Below are 20,533 nucleotides of genomic sequence, written 5' to 3' on the forward strand. Positions count from 1 at the left end.
CCAAAATAGATATTAAGTTAATTCCAACTCTAATAGCTCACATTTGACTTACACTAATTGTTTATGCAATAAAATGGTGTGGTCACCTTGTATGATCATGCCATAGTTTAATGAATGGATATTATGGCTAGTGTAACTAGTTGATATTGTCCAAAACTATTAAAGTAAATTATGTGGAGTCTTACACTTCATTTAAACTTGTCTCACATGAATTCATGGGATGTTGTACCTCTGGTCCAAAATCTCTTATATGAATTACTTGAGATTTAAATCAAATATAGTGTTATTTAAATAGTATGAGGTGATCTACCTCATTTAAATCATTTTCCCAAATGATGATGATGAACATTTGACTTAGGTCAATATGAGTTCATACATGATTGTTTGAGAAAATTAAATCTTAAGAAGATTTCAATGAGAGGAAATTATTTCTCAAGAACCCTATGGAAACTATCATTTACATATGAAATACAAAGAAGTGAATTCTATTTAAACCCCACAACCCATGCACCCTAGTTAATTTATTTGTGTGCATAGAGTAGTTTGTGTGTTATATGTGATGTATGGAATAGCCATTGAATTAGTGAGTAATTATACTCGTATTCAAATTTAGACGGTAGCACCGGAGAGTACGCCGAAGAAGAAGGTTGCTACCAAGAGGAGGAGGAGGAACAGTTTGAGAACTACCAAGGCAAGCTATTACCAATGCAAGCTATTATTCTTGCAAAGTGCAAAGCCCCTTGGGGCAAGGCACCATGATTCTTACCTTTTCTTACATGAGCCTATCCCAAGTTTTTACATTACAAATTTTTACTTGTTTTCTAAATGAGTTACTTTTATAGTTAACTTTGGTCAAAGTACAAGTTGGATACTAGAGTAGTGAGTTAGTCTCCTACAAGCAAAGCAAGATAGCACCCCTCATGAATTAGAGCTAGTGCTAATGAATTAAAACTTGACTACTCTAGATGGGAACAATGTGAATTTGAAAGGATTTTGAAACCTTGGAGTGAAGATGCACTCCATTGAATGATTTTTGAAGGTGAAGGTGAACAAGAGAAGATGGTGATTTTTTTTTGATAAACAATGATGTTGGTTTGAATGCGATACCTTTCCAATTATTAAGTACCCCCACAATACCTGATTATGGGTAGGGCTTAACTGGAAGTTTATGCGTCTTAGTATGGGTTCCCTCTAAACAAGCGTCATCGGGGTTATGCCGAAAGCTGCCTCTACAACAAAAGAAATGATACGATATGATGCGAAATGAGGTGAATGTCCGGCCCAAGCCCTGTGCAGTTCCCAGGCTGACTGTCTGTCTTCACTGGGAGGCCAAGCTCATGGGGAGAGGTGCTCATACTAGGATTTGTAAGTGAAAGGTTATGGTTGATGATCCGCGTACTGTGTTACGATGATTCGGGGTAATGTCGACGGATGAAATCAAATGTTGTGGCACAAGTGTGCAACCTCTGCAGAGTGTAAACCTATTCGAATAGCCGCGTCCACGGTTACGGACGGTTGGAAAGGCCATACAGTTTCCGATGTCATATCTTTGAAAATGATGTTGAAAAGGGTGATGGTGAAATGACTTGTGGTGAATTGAATTGAAATCACCACTTGAATGGTGGGAATGACACTAATGTTCCTACTTGAGTTAGTTAGCTCTTGAATAAGCTTTTCTCAAACTTTGTGAACTAAAACTAGCTTTATGCAAATAAACTAGAGCTTAGCAAACCATACTAGAATGTCTAGCACTTACATTAGTATTAGTTTGCGAGTACTCATCGTACTCACGGCTTTGTCCCTGGCTATTCAAATGGCCAGAGTATGAGGATGACCAAGGAGATGACCAGCAGGACGCCTACGACAACTAAGCGCCTTCCGACGTCAAGCGTTGGCCTGTGGACTAGAGAGTCCTTGTATCTTACGCTTCCGCTATGTTGAACTATGAACTTATGTTTGTTCGTTGATCAATAGATCAACTATTCGTGTAATATGGATCATGTGATTCCAGATTTGTAAGACTTATGGTTTGTAATGAATGATGACTGTGATACTTAACTATTATGCCTCGCAACAACAATATTCATGGGATTGCGATGTATGACATAATAGGCATCCGGACTTAAAAATCCGGGTGTTGACAAGTTGGTATCAGAGCCATTGTTTGACCTTAGAAGACCTTAGTTAGAATGGGCGTTCTGAAAACCTTAACTTTGAAATCAAATGAAAGAAATTATTTGTGAAAATTTACTACACTCTTGTCTTTGAGACTTTGCCAAAATTTGATGAATCATGTTCTATCTTATTTAAATCAACTTAAAATTTTGCCACACTTTGCACTCTCTAACTTACTCATCCAATTCTCTTTCAGATGGAGCCGAATGAACCCATCAACACCAAGTTTTATCAGCTTGGGAATGGAGGAAGCTTGATCTTCGAGCACGACCTCAACGCCGTCTCTGACTTCCTTGGGCGCCCACACCCCGAGTTTCACGGGGTTCAGCTGGACGACACGCCCGGAGGAGAGTTGCAGTGGGTGATCACTGCCGACTTGAGGGGCAAGATGGAGCCTCCCACTTCGGAGAGGATCCTCTTCTCCTTCCGCAAGAGCAACTGGCTCGACGGACTCGCACGTGGCCTACAGGAGGCACTTGCGCGCCTCTGTGGACAGAACGTGGTGCGCATCCTCGCCTCTCGCTACGCCCACCTTGTGAGGCGTGATGCTGCGGGAGTGCCCATGGAGCTGCAGCCGCACCCGGAGTTGAGGCACCATGCTGAGCACCTGGACTTCATGCTCTACCAGACTCAGAGGGACCTCGACGCCACCCGCGCTTACGCGAACCAGACCCATGCTCACATCACCGAGCAGGGTGAGGCGATCAAGCTACTCAACAACGACCGCAAGAGCCTTCGCCAGTAGCGTGCCAAGAAGGACGCTACGATTCGTCGCCTTCGCGCCCGGATCGCGTCACTTGAGGCCACTGTCAAGGCCCAGGAGGATCAGATTCGTCAGCTGGAGGATGACGATGGAGGCATTGACATTCAGGGAGGAGACGCCTTCCTGAGCGACGACAACGACTTTGAGGAGGACGAGAACACCGAGGAGGAGGATTACGAGTTCCTGGAGGCAGGACCCGACGACTACGTCCTGATCGATGTCGATGATGAGGAGTAGTTGCACTAGTTCACTTATAGTAGGTGTGAGTTGTATCCCGTCCCTTGTATCGTAGCATGAGAATGGTTCTTAAAACCATTGGAGTATGTGTGTAGTTTGTACTATGTGTTGCATGAATGAATGAATGTTATGTTTGTCATGAAAAGAGTACAAGTTTTCAAATGTTTTTCAAACTTAACCAAAATGAACCATAGAATGTTCCCTCTTATCTCATAATCTTCTACATCCTCAGATGGCCCCTCCGAATCGCACCAACGACGCGATGCTGCAACTGCTGCAAACCATGCTTGCAGACCGGGAAACCGAAAGAGCCGAACGCCAAGCCAACCTCATCGCTTTGCAGAACATCGCCAACCAAGGCCATGGAAATCATGACCACCCCGGATCCAAGCTCAAGAACTTCCAAAACACCAACCCTCCGGTGTTTAGCAAGACCGAGGAGCCCCTCGACGCCGACGATTGGCTCTAGACTATGGAAAACAATCTGGAGGTAGCCGGAGTAGAAGCCAACGAGAAGGTTTTGTTCGCCACTCACTATCTCGCTGGACCAGCCCGCGCTTGGTGGACAAGCACCCGTGCCATGAACGGAGGTCAATTCATGACTTGGGAGGATTTCAAACTCAAGTTCAGCAAGTACCATGTACCCCCGGGTCTTATCAAGAAGATGAGGGATGAATTCCGTGAGCTGAAACAAGGTCGCATGACGGTGGTTGAATACCGCGACAAGTTTCTCACCTTGTCAAGGTATGCCCCTGATGAGACCGACACCGTTGAAAAGAGGAAGGAGAGATTCCTGAATGGACTGCATGATGAGATCCAGACTGTCCTCGTCAACATCCCCTTCGCCGACCTTGAAGCCCTTGTCGACTCCGCCATCCAGATGGAGGGCAAGTTGAACCAAGCCAATGAGAACCGCAAGCGCCGCATGGCGAATCAGAGTGGATCAAGCCACCCCCAGAAGTTTCGCCCTAGCTCAAGCGGAGGTTTCACTACGAGAAACAACAAACCCCAGATGCATAACTCTCGCCCCGGTTATCAGAACCGGAGTGGAGGAAACTCCAAGCCAGGAGGCTACAACCACAACTACAACAACAACAACTACAACCGCGCTCCACCCCGAGCCCCTAACAACAACAACATCAACACCAACACCGCTCCCAGAACCGGAAGCAATGCCATTCCCGTTGCGAACAAGCAGGACAAGACCACTATCACTTGTTATGAGTGTGGTGTAGTGGGGCACTACTCCAACGAGTGTCCCAAGCGTCTTGCCAAGCTCGCCGACAACACCGCTGCACCTGCTCAGCAACAACGCCGTGTCTCCACCGGCAAGAAGTTCGCCCCCAACAACCCCAACAATCGCAACGGCTGCCTCTACCACATGAACGCTGAAGAAGCCCAGGAAGCACCAGATGTGGTACTGGGTATGTTTTCTGTCAACCACATCCCTGCCAGAGTGTTGTTTGATTCCGGAGCATCTCATTCTTTTGTCACCGAAGACTTTGCATCAACAAGTAAAATTCAACCTCTCAGTTTGAAACATGTTATGATAGTCCAAATCCCCGGATCAACCACCAAAGCCAGAAAATTTTGCAAAAATGTGCCAATCAAAATCCATGATGTAGATTTCTTTGCAAATCTAATCATACTTGGAACCAAGGGTTTGGAAGTTGTCCTAGGAATGGACTGGATGTCCAAGCACAATGGATTGATAGACTGCGCCAAGAAAGCCATAACCATGAATAGCAGCACCGGTATCGTAGTTGAGCACGTCTCTGAAAAACTACCCAGAAAATTTACCTGCAACCAAAGTGTATCCAAGCCAACTCTGGATCAAATCAGGGTCGTTTGTCGCTACCCTGATGTGTTTCCGGATGATCTACCTGCTATGCCCCCGGATCGGGATATCGAGTTTATCATAGAGTTAATCCCCGGAACTGGACCCATCGCCCAGAGAGCTTACAGCATGAACGCAACCGAGCTTGTGGAGCTGAAGAAGCAAATAGATGACATGTTAGCCAAAGGTTTGATTAGACCAAGTGCATCCCCCTGGAGATCCCCCGTCTTGTTTGTCGACAAGAAGGATGGTGCAAATCGTTTATGCACGGACTATCGTAAGCTTAACGATGTCACCATCAAAAACAAATACCCCCTACCCAAGATCGAAGACTTGTTTGACCAACTCACCGGATCCCGAGTTTTCTCTAAGATTGATCTTAGAACTGGATACCATCAACTGAAGATCCGAGCCACCGACATTCCAAAAACTGCCTTTACCACCAGATATGGGTTGTATGAGTACAACGTCATGTCGTTTGGACTGACCAATGCCCCCGCTTATTTCATGAATCTCATGAACAAGATCTTCATGAACTTTTTGGACAAGTTTGTCGTTGTCTTCATCGACGACATCCTCGTCTACTCCAAGTCCGAAGAGGAACATGAACAGCATTTGGAGATTGTCCTAGAAACCCTTAGACAGCACAAGTTATATGCCAAGTTTAGCAAGTGTGAGTTTTGGCTGGAAGAAGTTGGATTCTTGGGACACATCTTGTCCGCAGGAGGAATTGCCGTAGATCCCGCCAAAATCAAAATTGTTATGGAATGGCAAGCCCCAACCACACAAACCGAGGTCCGCGCTTTTCTTGGATTAGCCGGATACTACCGCAGATTTGTAGAAGGTTTCTCGAGCATCGCTCGACCAATGACCCAACTGCTGAAAAAGGACAGAAAGTTTGAGTGGACCGACAAATGCGAAGAGAGCTTTCAACAGCTCAAGAGTAGATTGACAACAGCCCCAATCCTGATCATGCCAGATATCGCAAAGCCCTTTGACGTATATTGCAACGCCTCCAAGACTGGACTTGGATGCGTGCTTATGCAAGAAGGCAAGGTTGTATCCTACCTTTCAAGACAACTCAAGCAACATGAACAGAACTACCCCACCCATGACCTCGAGCTTGCCGCCGTGGTCTTAGCCTTGAAAGTTTGGCGTCATTACCACATGGGTAATCGATGCGAGATCTACTCCGACCACAAAAGCCTCAAATACATATTCACCCAGAAGGAGCTGAACATGAGACAACGCCGATGGATCGAACTGATCAAGGATTATGACATGGAGATTCACTACCACCCCGGCAAGGCCAATGTGGTAGCGGATGCTTTGAGTCGACTGCCGTGCCAGTTGAACTCCATGCTCGCAACCGAACAGCCTAGCTTGCACCAAGAGTTTGAACAGTTCAGACTTGAACTTGTTAGTGAAGGATTCCTAGCCAGCATAGAACTGCAACCCACCTTGGTTGGTCAGATCAAGGAAGCCCAGAAGGACAACGCTAGCATTGACGGAATCAAGAAACAGATAGCCGCAGGAAAAGCCCCCGGATTCACCGTAGACGAAGCCGGAATTCTTTGGTACAAAGAACGTCTCTGCGTACCATCGGACTCTGACTTGAAACAAGTCATCCTGCAAGAAGCCCATGACACCCTTTATTCAATCCACCCCGGAGGTACCAAGATGTACCAAGACCTAAAAGAACAATTTTGGTGGCACGGAATGAAGAGAGAGATCGGTAGTTATATCGCTAAGTGTGACATCTGTCAGAGAGTCAAGGCAGAACACCAACGACCCGCCGGACTGTTACAACCCCTCCAGATTCCGGAATGGAAATGGGACTCCGTAGGAATGGACTTTATCACCGGACTGCCCAAATCCAGCAAAGGCAATGATTCAATATGGGTAGTTGTCGATAGATTGACCAAAGTCGCCCATTTCATCGCCGTCAAAACCACCTATCAAGGCCCAAAGTTAGCTGAACTTTACATCTCCAGAATAGTCGCTCTGCACGGAACCCCCAAATCGATAGTATCAGATAGAGGATCACAGTTCACCTCAAGGTTCTGGCAGAAAGTGCATGAAGGACTAGGCACTCGCCTAAATTTCAGCACTGCCTATCACCCTCAGACCGACGGACAGACTGAGAGAGTAAACCAGATACTGGAAGACATGCTTAGAGCATGCGTCTTGGAATACGGATCCAAGTGGGAAGACTGCCTACCTTACGCAGAATTCTCTTACAACAATAGCTATCAAGCCAGCCTACAGATGGCCCCCTTTGAAGCCTTGTACGGAAGGAAGTGCCGTACCCCCCTGAACTGGTCAGAAGTCGGGGAGAGCCAAGTTTTCGGCCCTGATGTTCTTCGTGAAGCCGAAGAGAAAGTCCACAAGATCCGAGAGTACCTCAAGACTGCGCAATCCAGACAGAAGAGCTACGCCGACAAGAGACGTCGGGAGATGACCTTTGAGATCGGAGACTTCGTCTATCTCAAAGTATCCCCCTTGAAAGGAATGCAAAGGTTTCAGCTGAAAGGAAAGCTTGCCCCCCGCTATGTCGGACCTTTCCAAGTCCTCAGCCGCCGAGGTGAAGTATCTTATCAACTGGAGTTGCCTGAAGAAATGTCGGCTGTGCACGACGTGTTTCACATCTCACTCCTCCGGAAGTGCCTTGAAGTCCCGGAGAAGACCGAAGTGTTCAAGAACATCGATCACCGATCGGTGGATATCAACAAGGATCTGACTTACCGCGAAGTGCCGATTCGCATCCTGGAAGAAGCTTACCGAACCACCCGCACCCGAAGCATCAAGTTTCTGAAGATCCAATGGAGCAATCATACCGAGGATGAAGCCACATGGGAACGCGAAGACTTCATGAAGAAGGAGTACCCAGATCTCTTTAGTACCTAACTTTCTTTTCGATCTCGGGACGAGATCTTTTGTAAGGGGGAAGGGTTTGTAACACCCCAAATTTCAATAAAAAGAAAGTTAGAGAAATCCAGAAAGCAAAATTTCAAACCAACAAAAACTTTTCTATTTGCATATAGTACCATGCATAGGACTTGTGCATTTGAGTGATATGCCATGATGATTGCTTTTACTTATATTTGATATGCTCTCAAACCCTAGAGTGATCATATGAAGATCACCAACCAAATAAATCAAAGAGGAAGAAAATCCATAAAATGCAAAACCCTAAAAACCCTCACATATGCCCTATGGCATTTTTATAAATTTTGACCCTAGACCTATTGGGTCTTCACCATTAGTTGAATAATGTTATTAAACACTTATTACAACTTTTGGAATCAAAGTTTCACAATTCAAATGGATTTCAAACACAAATCCCACTCACATATGATAATGGTCAAAACTGAAATTTATAGTCTGATCACCACTTTGAGCCCTTGCCATTCATTTTTCCCAAACCAATTCTTGCTAACTCTTTGCACCATTTCAAAGTCAACATCAAGGTGAACAACTTTGGTGAAGATCACCATGCCAAAATCATCTTTGATCATGAGCAAGGCTCATCCAAAGTCCCAACTTTTTAACATATGGAACAATCTACACTTAGCCATTTTGGCAAATTTTTGAATTCTAAAAATTCCACCACCACCTCAAATCACCTCTGGTCATTTACAACTAATATCAACACTCACTTTTCAAACACATTCACCTTTTGAATTATTTCAAATTTGGACAATTTTGTAATTTCCAAATTCGGGCACTATTTGCAACTATTGCAAATAGTGATCTACCTCACCTAATCTAACCCAAAGCTATTCTACATTGTCCCCTGGTCCCCTTAAACCATCAAGGCAACATAGAAAACCTAGGGAGAGGAGGAGCAAGGCTAGGACATGGCCATGCCGGCCATGTCACCAACCCGACCACCTCCACCTCTCTCCCTTCCTTCCCCAACCTGGCCACCATGCCGTTGCTCGCCACCTCACCCTACTGGAGCACCTCGAGCAAGCCACGGTCGAGGAGGAGCTTGACAGCCGCCGGAACGCGCGCACCCAGTGGTGGCCACGCCATGCCGACGACGTCGCGCGTGGACACCCGCAGACGCCGCTGGACACGCGCCGCCTCGCCACCCTGTGCCTTGCCTGGACCCCCTGCGAGCACGTTGAGTATCACCGTGACACCGCGACGCCGTTGGACACGCCCTCGACCACGACCCGCACCCGCCGTCGCCGGAGAAGCCAACCCTGGTCCGCCGCGGGCGCGACAGACGCGGAAGCGAGGCGACCAAACCAGCCACCCCCTACCCTAGCTGTCGCCGCCAAACGACTCGCCAGGAACCGCAGAACAGCGCCACGCCCTCGCCTAGCTCGATAGACCACCGGAGCAGCCGCGCCATGGTCGACCTTGCCACTGCCCCGCAGCACCCTTGCTCGCCTATAAAAGGAGACCTCTCCTCGTCGATCTGAGCACATCATCACCTTCCCCTCTTCTCACTCGACCGCCATAACCACTCCACCGTCGACATTAGCCACTGACGCCGCCCAGTTTCTACCTCACTGCGCCAGACGCCGCGGAAGCTCGCCGTCAATTGGAGCCGTTCCAGGAGCCGCCGCTGGTACAAGGAGCTTCGCCGTCGACTACACCTTCCCCGAGCATACTGCCATGCCTTGCTGGAGCCGCCGTAAGCCCGCCGACCCCCTACTGCCGCCGCCGCATCGTCGGGTTCTCGTCGGAGACGACGATGAACCACGGCCGTAGATCCGCGATCTAATCCAACGCCCCAGCTTCGCCCATACCGTTTCGGGTTTAAACGCCCACTGACGGGTGGCCCCCGCTGTCAGGCAGCCCGCGCGGCACTGGACCGTGGCTGGGCTGGCCTTGGGCCGTTTAAATTGAATCTGGCCCGTTTAGTTTTCCCGCCGGCCTTTTATTTCAAATCCAGTTTAATAAATTACAAATGAATTTCAATACTGCCTCCACTTTGAATTTCAATAGATTTAAATTGGCTAAACCAAAATTGATGAACTTTATATTGTTGGAAAGCTAGAGAAATTATCTAGCCAATGCCACTGGCCTCATGGCCAGATTCTTTGTAGAATAAATGTGATAAAAATAACAAGACAGGGACTTTTCCCTATTCAAATAATTCTTAAAAAAATCAACCAAAATAGATATTAAGTTAATTCCAACTCTAATAGCTCACATTTGACTTACACTAATTGTTTATGCAATAAAATGGTGTGGTCACCTTGTATGATCATGCCATAGTTTAATGAATGGATATTATGGCTAGTGTAACTAGTTGATATTGTCCAAAACTATTAAAGTAAATTATGTGGAGTCTTACACTTCATTTAAACTTGTCTCACATGAATTCATGGGATGTTGTACCTCTGGTCCAAAATATCTTATATGAATTACTTGAGATTTAAATCAAATATAGTGTTATTTAAATAGTATGAGGTGATCTACCTCATTTAAATCATTTTCCCAAATGATGATGATGAACATTTGACTTAGGTCAATATGAGTTCATACATGATTGTTTGAGAAAATTAAATCTTAAGAAGATTTCAATGAGAGGAAATTATTTCTCAAGAACCCTATGGAAACTATCATTTACATATGAAATACAAAGAAGTGAATTCTATTTAAACCCCACAACCCATGCACCCTAGTTAATTTATTTGTGTGCATAGAGTAGTTTGTGTGTTATATGTGATGTATGGAATAGCCATTGAATTAGTGAGTAATTATACTCGTATTCAAATTTAGACGGTAGCACCGGAGAGTACGCCGAAGAAGAAGGTTGCTACCAAGAGGAGGAGGAGGAACAGTTTGAGAACTACCAAGGCAAGCTATTACCAATGCAAGCTATTATTCTTGCAAAGTGCAAAGCCCCTTGGGGCAAGGCACCATGATTCTTACCTTTTCTTACATGAGCCTATCCCAAGTTTTTACATTACAAATTTTTACTTGTTTTCTAAATGAGTTACTTTTATAGTTAACTTTGGTCAAAGTACAAGTTGGATACTAGAGTAGTGAGTTAGTCTCCTCCAAGCAAAGCAAGATAGCACCCCTCATGAATTAGAGCTAGTGCTAATGAATTAAAACTTGACTACTCTAGATGGGAACAATGTGAATTTGAAAGGATTTTGAAACCTTGGAGTGAAGATGCACTCCATTAAATGATTTTTGAAGGTGAAGGTGAACAAGAGAAGATGGTGATTTTTTTTCATAAACAATAATGTTGGTTTGAATGCGATACCTTTCCAATTATTAAGTACCCCCACAATACCTGATTATGGGTAGGGCTTAACTGGAAGTTTATGCGTCTTAGTATGGGTTCCCTCTAAACAAGCGTCATCGGGGTTATGCCGAAAGCTGCCTCTACAACAAAAGAAATGATACGATATGATGCGAAATGAGGTGAATGTCCGGCCCAAGCCCTGTGCAGTTCCCAGGCTGACTGTCTGTCTTCACTGGGAGGCCAAGCTCATGGGGAGAGGTGCTCATACTAGGATTTGTAAGTGAAAGGTTATGGTTGATGATCCGCGTACTATGTTACGATGATTCGGGGTAATCCCGACGGATGAAATCAAATGTTGTGGCACAAGTGTGCAACCTCTGCAGAGTGTAAACCTATTCGAATAGCCGCGTCCACGGTTACGGACGGTTGAAAAGGCCATACAGTTTCCGATGTCATATCTTTGAAAATGATGTTGAAAAGGGTGATGGTGAAATGACTTGTGGTGAATTGAATTGAAATCACCACTTGAATGGTGGGAATGACACTAATGTTCCTACTTGAGTTAGTTAGCTCTTGAATAAGCTGTTCTCAAACTTTGTGAACTAAAACTAGCTTTATGCAAATAAACTAGAGCTTAGCAAACCATACTAGAATGTCTAGCACTTACATTAGTATTAGTTTGCGAGTACTCATCGTACTCACGGCTTTGTCCCTGGCTATTCAAATGGCCAGAGTATGAGGATGACCAAGGAGATGACCAGCAGGACGCCTACGACAACTAAGCGCCTTCCGACGTCAAGCGTTGGCCTGTGGACTAGAGAGTCCTTGTATCTTACGCTTCCGCTATGTTGAACTATGAACTTATGTTTGTTCGTTGATCAATAGATCAATTATTCGTGTAATATGGATCATGTGATTCCAGATTTGTAAGACTTATGGTTTGTAATGAATGATGACTGTGATACTTAACTATTATGCCTCGCAACAACAATATTCCTGGGATTGCGATATATGACATAATAGGCATCCGGACTTAAAAATCTGGGTGTTGACACAAGGATCGCTGCTGATGGAGAAGGCGTGGAACAAGCTGAAGATGACAGGAGCACACTGGCCCCTGCGGAGGGGGGGTCGGTGTTAGGAAAGCGGCAGAATCAGGCGGAGATGTTTGATGTCTCCGGCAACAAAACCATCACTGAAAACAAGAAGAAGAAGGCGGAGGACACTGCGCTGGGGCTGGAGGCCAAAGCCAGTGTTCTAGGTGTAGGAGAAGATAAGGAAGCAACCAGTCCCGGGGCTACTGGTCAACTGACAGGCGTGAGTGTTGGCGCCTGTCAGAAGCCATGATCGTCTTAGGTTGGAATTGCCGGGGACTTGGCTTGCCCCGGACAGTTCAAGAGTTGGTTCAGCTGGTTCGCACCTATAAGCCTAGGATCGTTTTCATTAGTGAGACAAGACAGGGAGAGAAAAAACTGAAAGAACTTAGAGGTAGGCTAGGACTAAAATTCTGTATCACTCAAAAAGGTGCAGGATCGGGTGCTGGCATTGCCGTGTACTGGGATGAGCAGATTGAATTAAAGGTCCTGTCTGAGGGTTTGAGGTACTTTGATGTTTTGGTTAACGACATCCCCAATGGCCGTAAGTGGCGGGGAACTTTTGTCTATGGGGAACCGAAAAACTCTGAAAGACACCACATGTGGAACACAATTCGCAGAATCAAGCCAAATGCTAGTGAACCCTGGCTGATGATGGGTGACTTCAATGAATGCAAATGGCAACATGATCACTGGTCTGAGTCCAGAAGATCAGAGAAGAGAATGGCAGATTTTAGGAAGACCCTGAATTTATGTGATCTCCAGGACATAAGATACAGTGGCCCTCCCTGGACCTATGACAACAAAAGAAAGGGAGACAAGAATGTGAAAGCAAGGATTGACAGAGCAGTTTGCTCAACGAGCTGGGCTGCGCTGTACCCTGCAGCAAACCTGGAGCATGTCTGCTCCACGAGATCAGACCACCTTCCTTTGATCCTTGATTGTGTTAATTCCAGTAATCAACCAAGACCTGAGAAATCATTCAGGTATGAACATATGTGGGAACGCGAGGCGTCCCTGACTGATGTTGTTGAGACAGCATGGGCCAGCTCGCCTACCTGCAACAACCTGAATGACCTGATCCATAAAATCGGAAACACGGGGAACCACCTGAAAGAGTGGAGTACTCAAAACTTCAGCATGGTCACAAAAGATATCAGGAAGAAAAGAAATAGACTAAAGAAGCTGTGGAAATGGCAACCTAGCGAGACTAGAGACGAGGAGATTCGGAAAACTTCCTTGGACCTGGATGAGCTCCTCCACAGAGAAGAGATGATGTGGAGGCAACGCTCTCGCATAAAATGGCTGCAAGAGGGAGAAAAAAATATGACGTACTTCCACAGGAAAGCAAGATGGCGCCAATCTAAAAATAGCATCAAAGAATTAGAGGCTTGAATGGGATTTGGACAGATGACCCAGAAGAAATAAAAAATCTATCGTCTGAATTCTTCCAGAACCTGTACTCCAAAGACACAAATGTGGTTCCTGATGAAATTCTCGGACACATTCTAGAACTGATCGACGAGACCACAAATATTGAACTGTGCAGAGAATTTACTGACAAAGAGATAAGCGATACTTTATTCCAGATTGGTCCTTTGAAGGCACCTGGACCTGATGGGATGCCCGCTAGGTTCTTCCAGCGCAACTGGGGAATTATGAAGGAAGAAGTGATTGCTGCTGTCAAGACCTTTTTTACCTCTGGAAGTCTGCCTACCGGTATAAATGACACTGTCCTCGTCCTCATTCCTAAAGGTAACAAACCTGAGACACTATCTGACTTCAGGCCCATTAGCCTATGCAATGTCATATACAAGGTCATCTCAAAATGCCTTGTCAATAGACTGCGGCCGTTGCTCAACGACCTGATCTCGGAAACGCAGAGCGCATCCATCCCTGGAAGGCTACTCACTGATAATGCATCTATCGCTTTCGAGTGTTTCCACAAGATCCAGAGGAGCAAAAATCAGAGAGACACCCACTGTGCTTATAAACTAGATCTTTCAAAAGCATACGACTGAGTCGATTGGGAATTCCTTGAGAAAATGTTTCTTAAGATTGGGTTCTGCAGCGGATGGACCAAGTGGGTAATGAGTTGCGTTAGATCTGTCCGCTTATTTGTCAGAATAAATGGACAAACTACACAGGCATTCTCCCCTTCGAGGGGCATCAAACAAGGGGACCCCTTGAGCCCTTACCTGTTTCTGTTTATTGGAGAAGCTTTATCCCGTGTTCTGAAAGAGGAAATCAACAAAGGGTCCATTACTCCATTGAAAGTGGCACGGGGTGCACCAGGCATTTCAAACCTCCTCTTTGCCGATGACAGTCTCCTCTTCTTCAAAGCCAGTGTTGAGGAGGCGAGAGTAGTTGACAGCACACTGAAATTATTTCAAAAGTGCACGGGTCAACTACTGAGCCCAAGTAAGTGCTCAATTTTATTCAGCTCTATCTGTCCGGAGGCAATCCAGTTGCAAGTGAAATCCACCCTGGCTGTCACCAATACCACCTTTGAAGAGAAATATTTGGGCCTGCCAACTCCACAAGGAAGAATGAAGAACGGAAACTTCCAACCCATCATGTCCAGGTTTGGTAAAAGACTAACAAACTGGGATGAGAGGTTCATGTCTCGTGCAGCCAAAGATACCCTGATTAAATCTGTGGCACAAGCCCTTCCTGCCCATGTCATGGGTATTTTCAGGCTATCGAATGGGTTCTGTGATCACTACGAAAGGTTAGTGAGAGACTTCTGGTGGGGTGATAAAAAGGAAAAAAGGAAAGTTCATTGGACGGCGTGGGATAATCTGACAAAACCGAGATGCAGAGGTGGTCTTGGATTCAGAGAGATGAACCTGTTCAACCAAGCCCTCTTGGCCAGATTGGCTTGGCGCCTCATTCAATATCCAAATTCCTTGTTTGCTAGAGTCTTAAAAGAAAAATACTTCCCAAGGGGCAACATCTTAGATACTGTTTTCCCCCCTGATTCTTCTCCGGTTTGGAAAGGGGTTAAATTCGGCCTGGAGCTTCTTAAGGAAGGTACCATCAGTCGCATTGGCAATGGCAAAGATACCCAGTTTTTTAGAGATCAGTGGTTACCCAGAATTAGTGGCCACAGAATTACTGCTATGAAGAAAAACTCGCGCAGGCGTTGGGTGAACCAACTCATTGATCAAGATACTAGATCATGGAATACTAACCTACTTCATGAGCTATTTTTTGATCATGATGTGCAAGCTATCCTGGAGATCGATATTCCCCAGCAAGAACAGAATGACCGGTTGGCCTGGCTGCATGAAAAGAACGGGCAGTTCTCAGTCAGGAGTGCCTACCGGCTTGCCTACAACCTCAAACATAGAAACAGAGACGTCGGGAGCTCTAGCAACAATCCCAACGGTGACAGATCAATCTGGAAAAAGATATGGAAAGCTAAGGTTCAACCAAAAATTAGAGTTTTTGGGTGGAGGCTGGCCACGGATACCCTGGCTACCAAGAACAACAAATGGAGAAGGACATTGGAAGTAAACAACCTATGCTCCATCTGTGGAAATGGCACCGAGGATTCGCACCACGCTACTGTTGTCTGCACAAAGGCCACTGGCCTCAGACACGCCATGCGCCGGATTTGGTACCTACCAAAGGAGGAAAGTTTCAGACAAACTGGGAAGGACTGGCTGCAAATCCTCCTTGCTCAGGTGGATGATATTACTGGTGCAAGAATTTTGAAACTCCTATGGAGAGCGTGGCACTTGAGGAATGACATCATCCATGAAAATGGAAAAGAAACAATTGAGAGATCAGTCTCTTTTCTAGAGTCCTACGACATATAATGTCATCACCCGGGTACTGCCATGCACAATATCAAGGGCAAAGGCAAAATCAGTGAAGAAGGCCCTCCAACCGAGACTAGGACGAAAAACAAGGCTATGTCGATCTGGTCGGCTCCTCCGGTGGGGTGGATCAAACTCAACACTGATGCCTCTTTCATTGGCGCTGAGAATCCTGGGGGTGCCGGGGCTGTTGTTAGAAACAGCGAGGGACTGATTGTCATGGCTGCTTGCTCGCCGGTCGTCAAATGCCATGATGCGGAAGATGCTGAAGCTAAAGCAGCTCTTCTGGGAGCCAAAATGATACAAGGGTTGGGATTTACCAAGGTTATTCTGGAGACTGGTTGTGCTGCAGTGGTTTCGGCTCTGAACTGCACCGACATCGACAGGTCAAGGCAGTGGAGCACTTACGTGTTGACAAAGACACTTCTGAAGACCTTCAAGGAAGTGAAGATTGTACATACAAAGAGAGAGGGCAACAAAGTGGCGGATGCCCTTGCAAACCTGGCTAGATCGGCTGGGAGCTGCATCTGGCTTGACCATTTTCCAGATTGTATTTCTTACCTGTTAACTATTGATTCCCCTGAAAACTGTGATCACTCTATGGTTATTTAAACTCTCTTTTACGCAAAAAAAAGTTTAATTCACCAAAAATCGTACATAAATCATAAAAATATGAGGTCAGCTGCATCTGAAAGGTATTGAATAGGTGGTTCTTGCCCAACTTGTTTCATTCAAAAATTCTTTTCCAAGCTCCTGGTTTAATTCGACAAAGTCAGATATGACCAGATCTTGATCTGTGAACCATTTCAGTTTTAGGAGGTCATTCGAAGTGAAACCAATGCCAAAATGAAGGTATTAAAAAGGTCTTTCATCCACAGTTGAGTTTGATCAAAAAGGTTTGGTAAAATGGAACAAATCTAACAAACAGTGAATCTGCATGTTTACAGAACTTTATTTACCGAGGAAAATCCGTAACCAATTTGAGGATGAGACCAGCGTCAAGTTGTAGATCTTTTCAATATCTATCTGTGGAACTTTGAATCACTCGATTTGGATCTGCACACGAGTTTTGGCGGATTTTACAAAATCGTACATAATCTGAAACAGCAGAAATTACTGCAGGGATTTGGACGAACTTTGCTCAAGAGCTTCAGATCTGAGGATTGCTCAACCTTCTTCATGCTTGGACCAACATGCACCTGCATCAAGATCCAATCTTAGCAAGGGAGGAAGAATAAGAGGAGATAAAACCTTCTAGGGTTGAGGAGAAGAAGGAGAGGGATGCTCTCATGGTGAGGAGGAGCTTGAGGGAGGAGGGGAGCTGCATCTTGGCTGGTTTTCATGGCCATGGCCGGCCATGGGAGCAAGGGGCGGCAGAATTTCGTGGGGAAGTGGAGGAGGAGAGTGTGAGGGAGTGGAGGAAGGAGTGGAGTGTGAAAAGAAATGAGCAAAGGGGAGGTGGAGTGGCCGGCCAAGCTCCTTATATAGAGGGAGGATGGGTGGCTGCCTCCTTTTCGATTGGCTAAGGTGGGTGGCTGCCCATTTATTGATTGGGTTAGGTGGGAGGCAAGGCTTGTGGAGGAAGAAAGTGAGAAGGACAATGGCTGGCCGAAATTGTCATGCCAACACAATGGTCGGCTCCATTTTTGCCAAACACAAGTGGACAATGAGAGAAGTGCACAACATCCATGTGTATAGACCAAGGCATGATGTTGAGGAGATAATGTCAATGAGTGACTTTGATGATGAAAAAAATAGGAGTAGATACATATAGATAAAAAGGAGTATGAAGGTGACATGTGCCATGAGAACAATCTCCACCACTTCGGTTGAGACCAACTTATGATGAAGATAGTTCCCAAGGTATAGTTGATGAATAAAAGTTTTCATTTGAATTAAAAATTGAAAAGATTGGGGTTGACCACATGCAACAATGCATGAGCATGACAAGGTAGATGGGTGGTGATGGTGTTTAGACAATGGTAGAGCAAGGTTAAGAGAGATGGTGGGTGAAGTAACCATATACTCATAAGGATGAATATGGTGACATAAATCTTGAATTCATGAGGCCAAGGTGATGATGGAATAGAAGAGAGGAGTGAGATAGATATGATGAAATATAAGTTACTCTTCAAATAAGAGGTCAATTGGGAGTGATTTGAAAGTATAAAATGATCATCCATTTGATCAAGAATTGGAGGATGGGAAATACAATGTGGTAGATCAGAGGTGTGCATAAGATGTGCAAGTGTTGCCATTTGAGAAGGATTTATTTGAAAGGTATATGGAACACCTCAATTGTCTAGGGACAATTGGGAATGAACTCAAGTGGAATGGAATTTGAAAATGTTGAGAGGAAACTAGTTGGAACATAGGAGTTCAAAATATTCTACTTACTTTCTCAAGTAAAGTAGAGTTTTTCTCAAATGTAAAATAATCAAGAGGAAAACAAGAAATGGTGTAGGTACCATAAACAAGATTTTTGTTAAAAAGAAAGCAAAATAGAGAGTAATGTTTTAGAAATCAGTACTTGGTAGAAATGGGATGAAAAACAAAACCCATTTCAGTTCCTTGTTTTCTTTGAAGAAATATCTTGAAAAGATTTAATAAAACTAGAAGTAGTTTTGTGATCCAAACTAGGAAAGGAAAAACAATAGGGTTTTTGAGAAAGAAAACTAATTTAGGGAGGAGTGTTCTCAAGGGTAGATGGTGGCTACAAAACGTACCCATCATTCCACTCTTGGTTTTGTGAAGATTAAACTTGAATAAACACAAGAGGCAAAAGTGCAGAAAGTGATATTGAGGTTAAACATTTGATAGGGTACAAGATCAATGGAGTATAAGAGTTGCAAGAGTAGAATGGGACATGCAAGACGTGGAAGTTACAGATGGTATTGCACAAATGAGATCAATGCATTGAGGTCAGCTAAAACAGTTGTGAGTGCTTAGAGATCAATTGCCAAAGTCTGGACATTTTAAGCCTGTCAACACAGATGGTCGACATGGCCTGAAAACCAACAAGGATGAGTTGTATAAGAGAGGGATGTAGCTAGGGGTAGATGATCCCAAGTTTTGAATTAAGGATGATTGAGCTATCTTGTACCACAAAGAGAAAAATCAAGATGGCACACTCATGTTGCCATCGGAAGAAGAGTTTGATGTAGTAAAAAGGAAAATAATTTTTCCTAAGTCACACATGTGTTTTATTAGGTGAGTTGTTTGTCTAACCACTAGAGGTGTTGTTCTTTGAGGTAACTCAAGACAAAACTCAACAAGCAAAACAAGACAATACATCTACCAACAGATCAAAGCAATTCATCTTAACAGACAGATCAAGGCAACTCATCTTAATTAGTCTATAGAAAAAGTTTTTGTTCCCCCTAATTTTTGCAATTTGGATAAATAAACATGTTTGCAAAAGTGGGGCGTTACACCGCTCATACTCATATACAAAATAATCTCAAACATAAGTTCACAAATGGATGGAATAAAATTGGGACATCACATCTCACCAATCCCCTACATCTCCCACGCCAATGGGATCTACTCGCACATGAGAGGAGAACAGAATACCAACATCATAGCATAATAAATGGAGTTCATCTTGATATTACCGTAGCAAGCCACAACAGTTGAACATCGAATCAAATACAAACCAGGATGAAAATAGAGGTTTCAATGCCTAATCTTATATGTATGAATCTCTCTCTATCTCTCTCAGTACAAGTAGGATGCAATGGATGGGGTGATGATCTTGATGAGATCGATCTTCGATGGAGTTGAGCTCATCCTGCGTCAACTTGGCCACCCTGCGAGCCATCCTGTTTTACTCGGAAAACTGGGCAAGATCCATAATGTAGCTCCAGGATTCCTTCTTCACTAGAGGTCTGTTGACGAAGACGGGGAGGCTAGAGGGGCGATCTGGAGCATCTTCGTTCTTGATATAGAACCATCCGACAGTCCAGTATCGTATAGATTCGTGCATGGACATCGACAAAAACACCCTCTTCGCTCGAAGGACAAAGGTGACGCTCCGGCAGTTAATCATTAGTTTCTCCTTCGTCTCCTTATTGATCCGATAGAAGAATTGGAAAAGGCGCACATCTGGGAGGATCCCCGTGTGACCCTCGCAGAGAGTTACGAAATTGGAGAGGATGGTGTAGACATTGGGCAGATGTTGTGGGGATGCATCACGTAAGCGAGAGCCCTCGATCCACCCAAGCCTTGGTAAAAATCTGCTCATTGACCTCCAGAGTAGGAGAGGCGCTGCCCTTGGTGAACCTCCAGGATTTCGGAGCCATGAATCCTTTGTCCTGAAGAGTCTTAAGGTCGAAGTCGGTCAGTATGCATGGCCACCTATGGCCTTTCTCCCCCTCCCTTACTTCG

The 20,533-nt window shown here is 45.0% G+C and overlaps 1 protein-coding gene across 1 annotated transcript in view; it reads left to right on the forward strand.

Annotated features, from left to right (window-relative positions):
* LOC127328841 (uncharacterized) overlaps positions 1-14,344 on the forward strand; it is a 33,029-nt gene extending 18,685 nt beyond the window's left edge. Inside the window, exons 2-5 of the mRNA XM_051355412.1 lie at positions 12,288-12,562; positions 12,754-12,829; positions 12,944-13,617; positions 13,734-14,344. Of these exons, the coding sequence (XP_051211372.1) occupies positions 12,288-12,562; positions 12,754-12,829; positions 12,944-13,617; positions 13,734-14,344 (1,636 nt within the window). The remainder of the gene's footprint in view (positions 1-12,287; positions 12,563-12,753; positions 12,830-12,943; positions 13,618-13,733) is intronic.
* Positions 14,345-20,533: the final 6,189 nt, after the last annotated feature.

The sequence above is a fragment of the Lolium perenne genome, chromosome 2 (genome assembly GCF_019359855.2).
Source record: "Lolium perenne isolate Kyuss_39 chromosome 2, Kyuss_2.0, whole genome shotgun sequence".
Taxonomy (NCBI): Eukaryota; Viridiplantae; Streptophyta; class Magnoliopsida; order Poales; family Poaceae; genus Lolium; species Lolium perenne.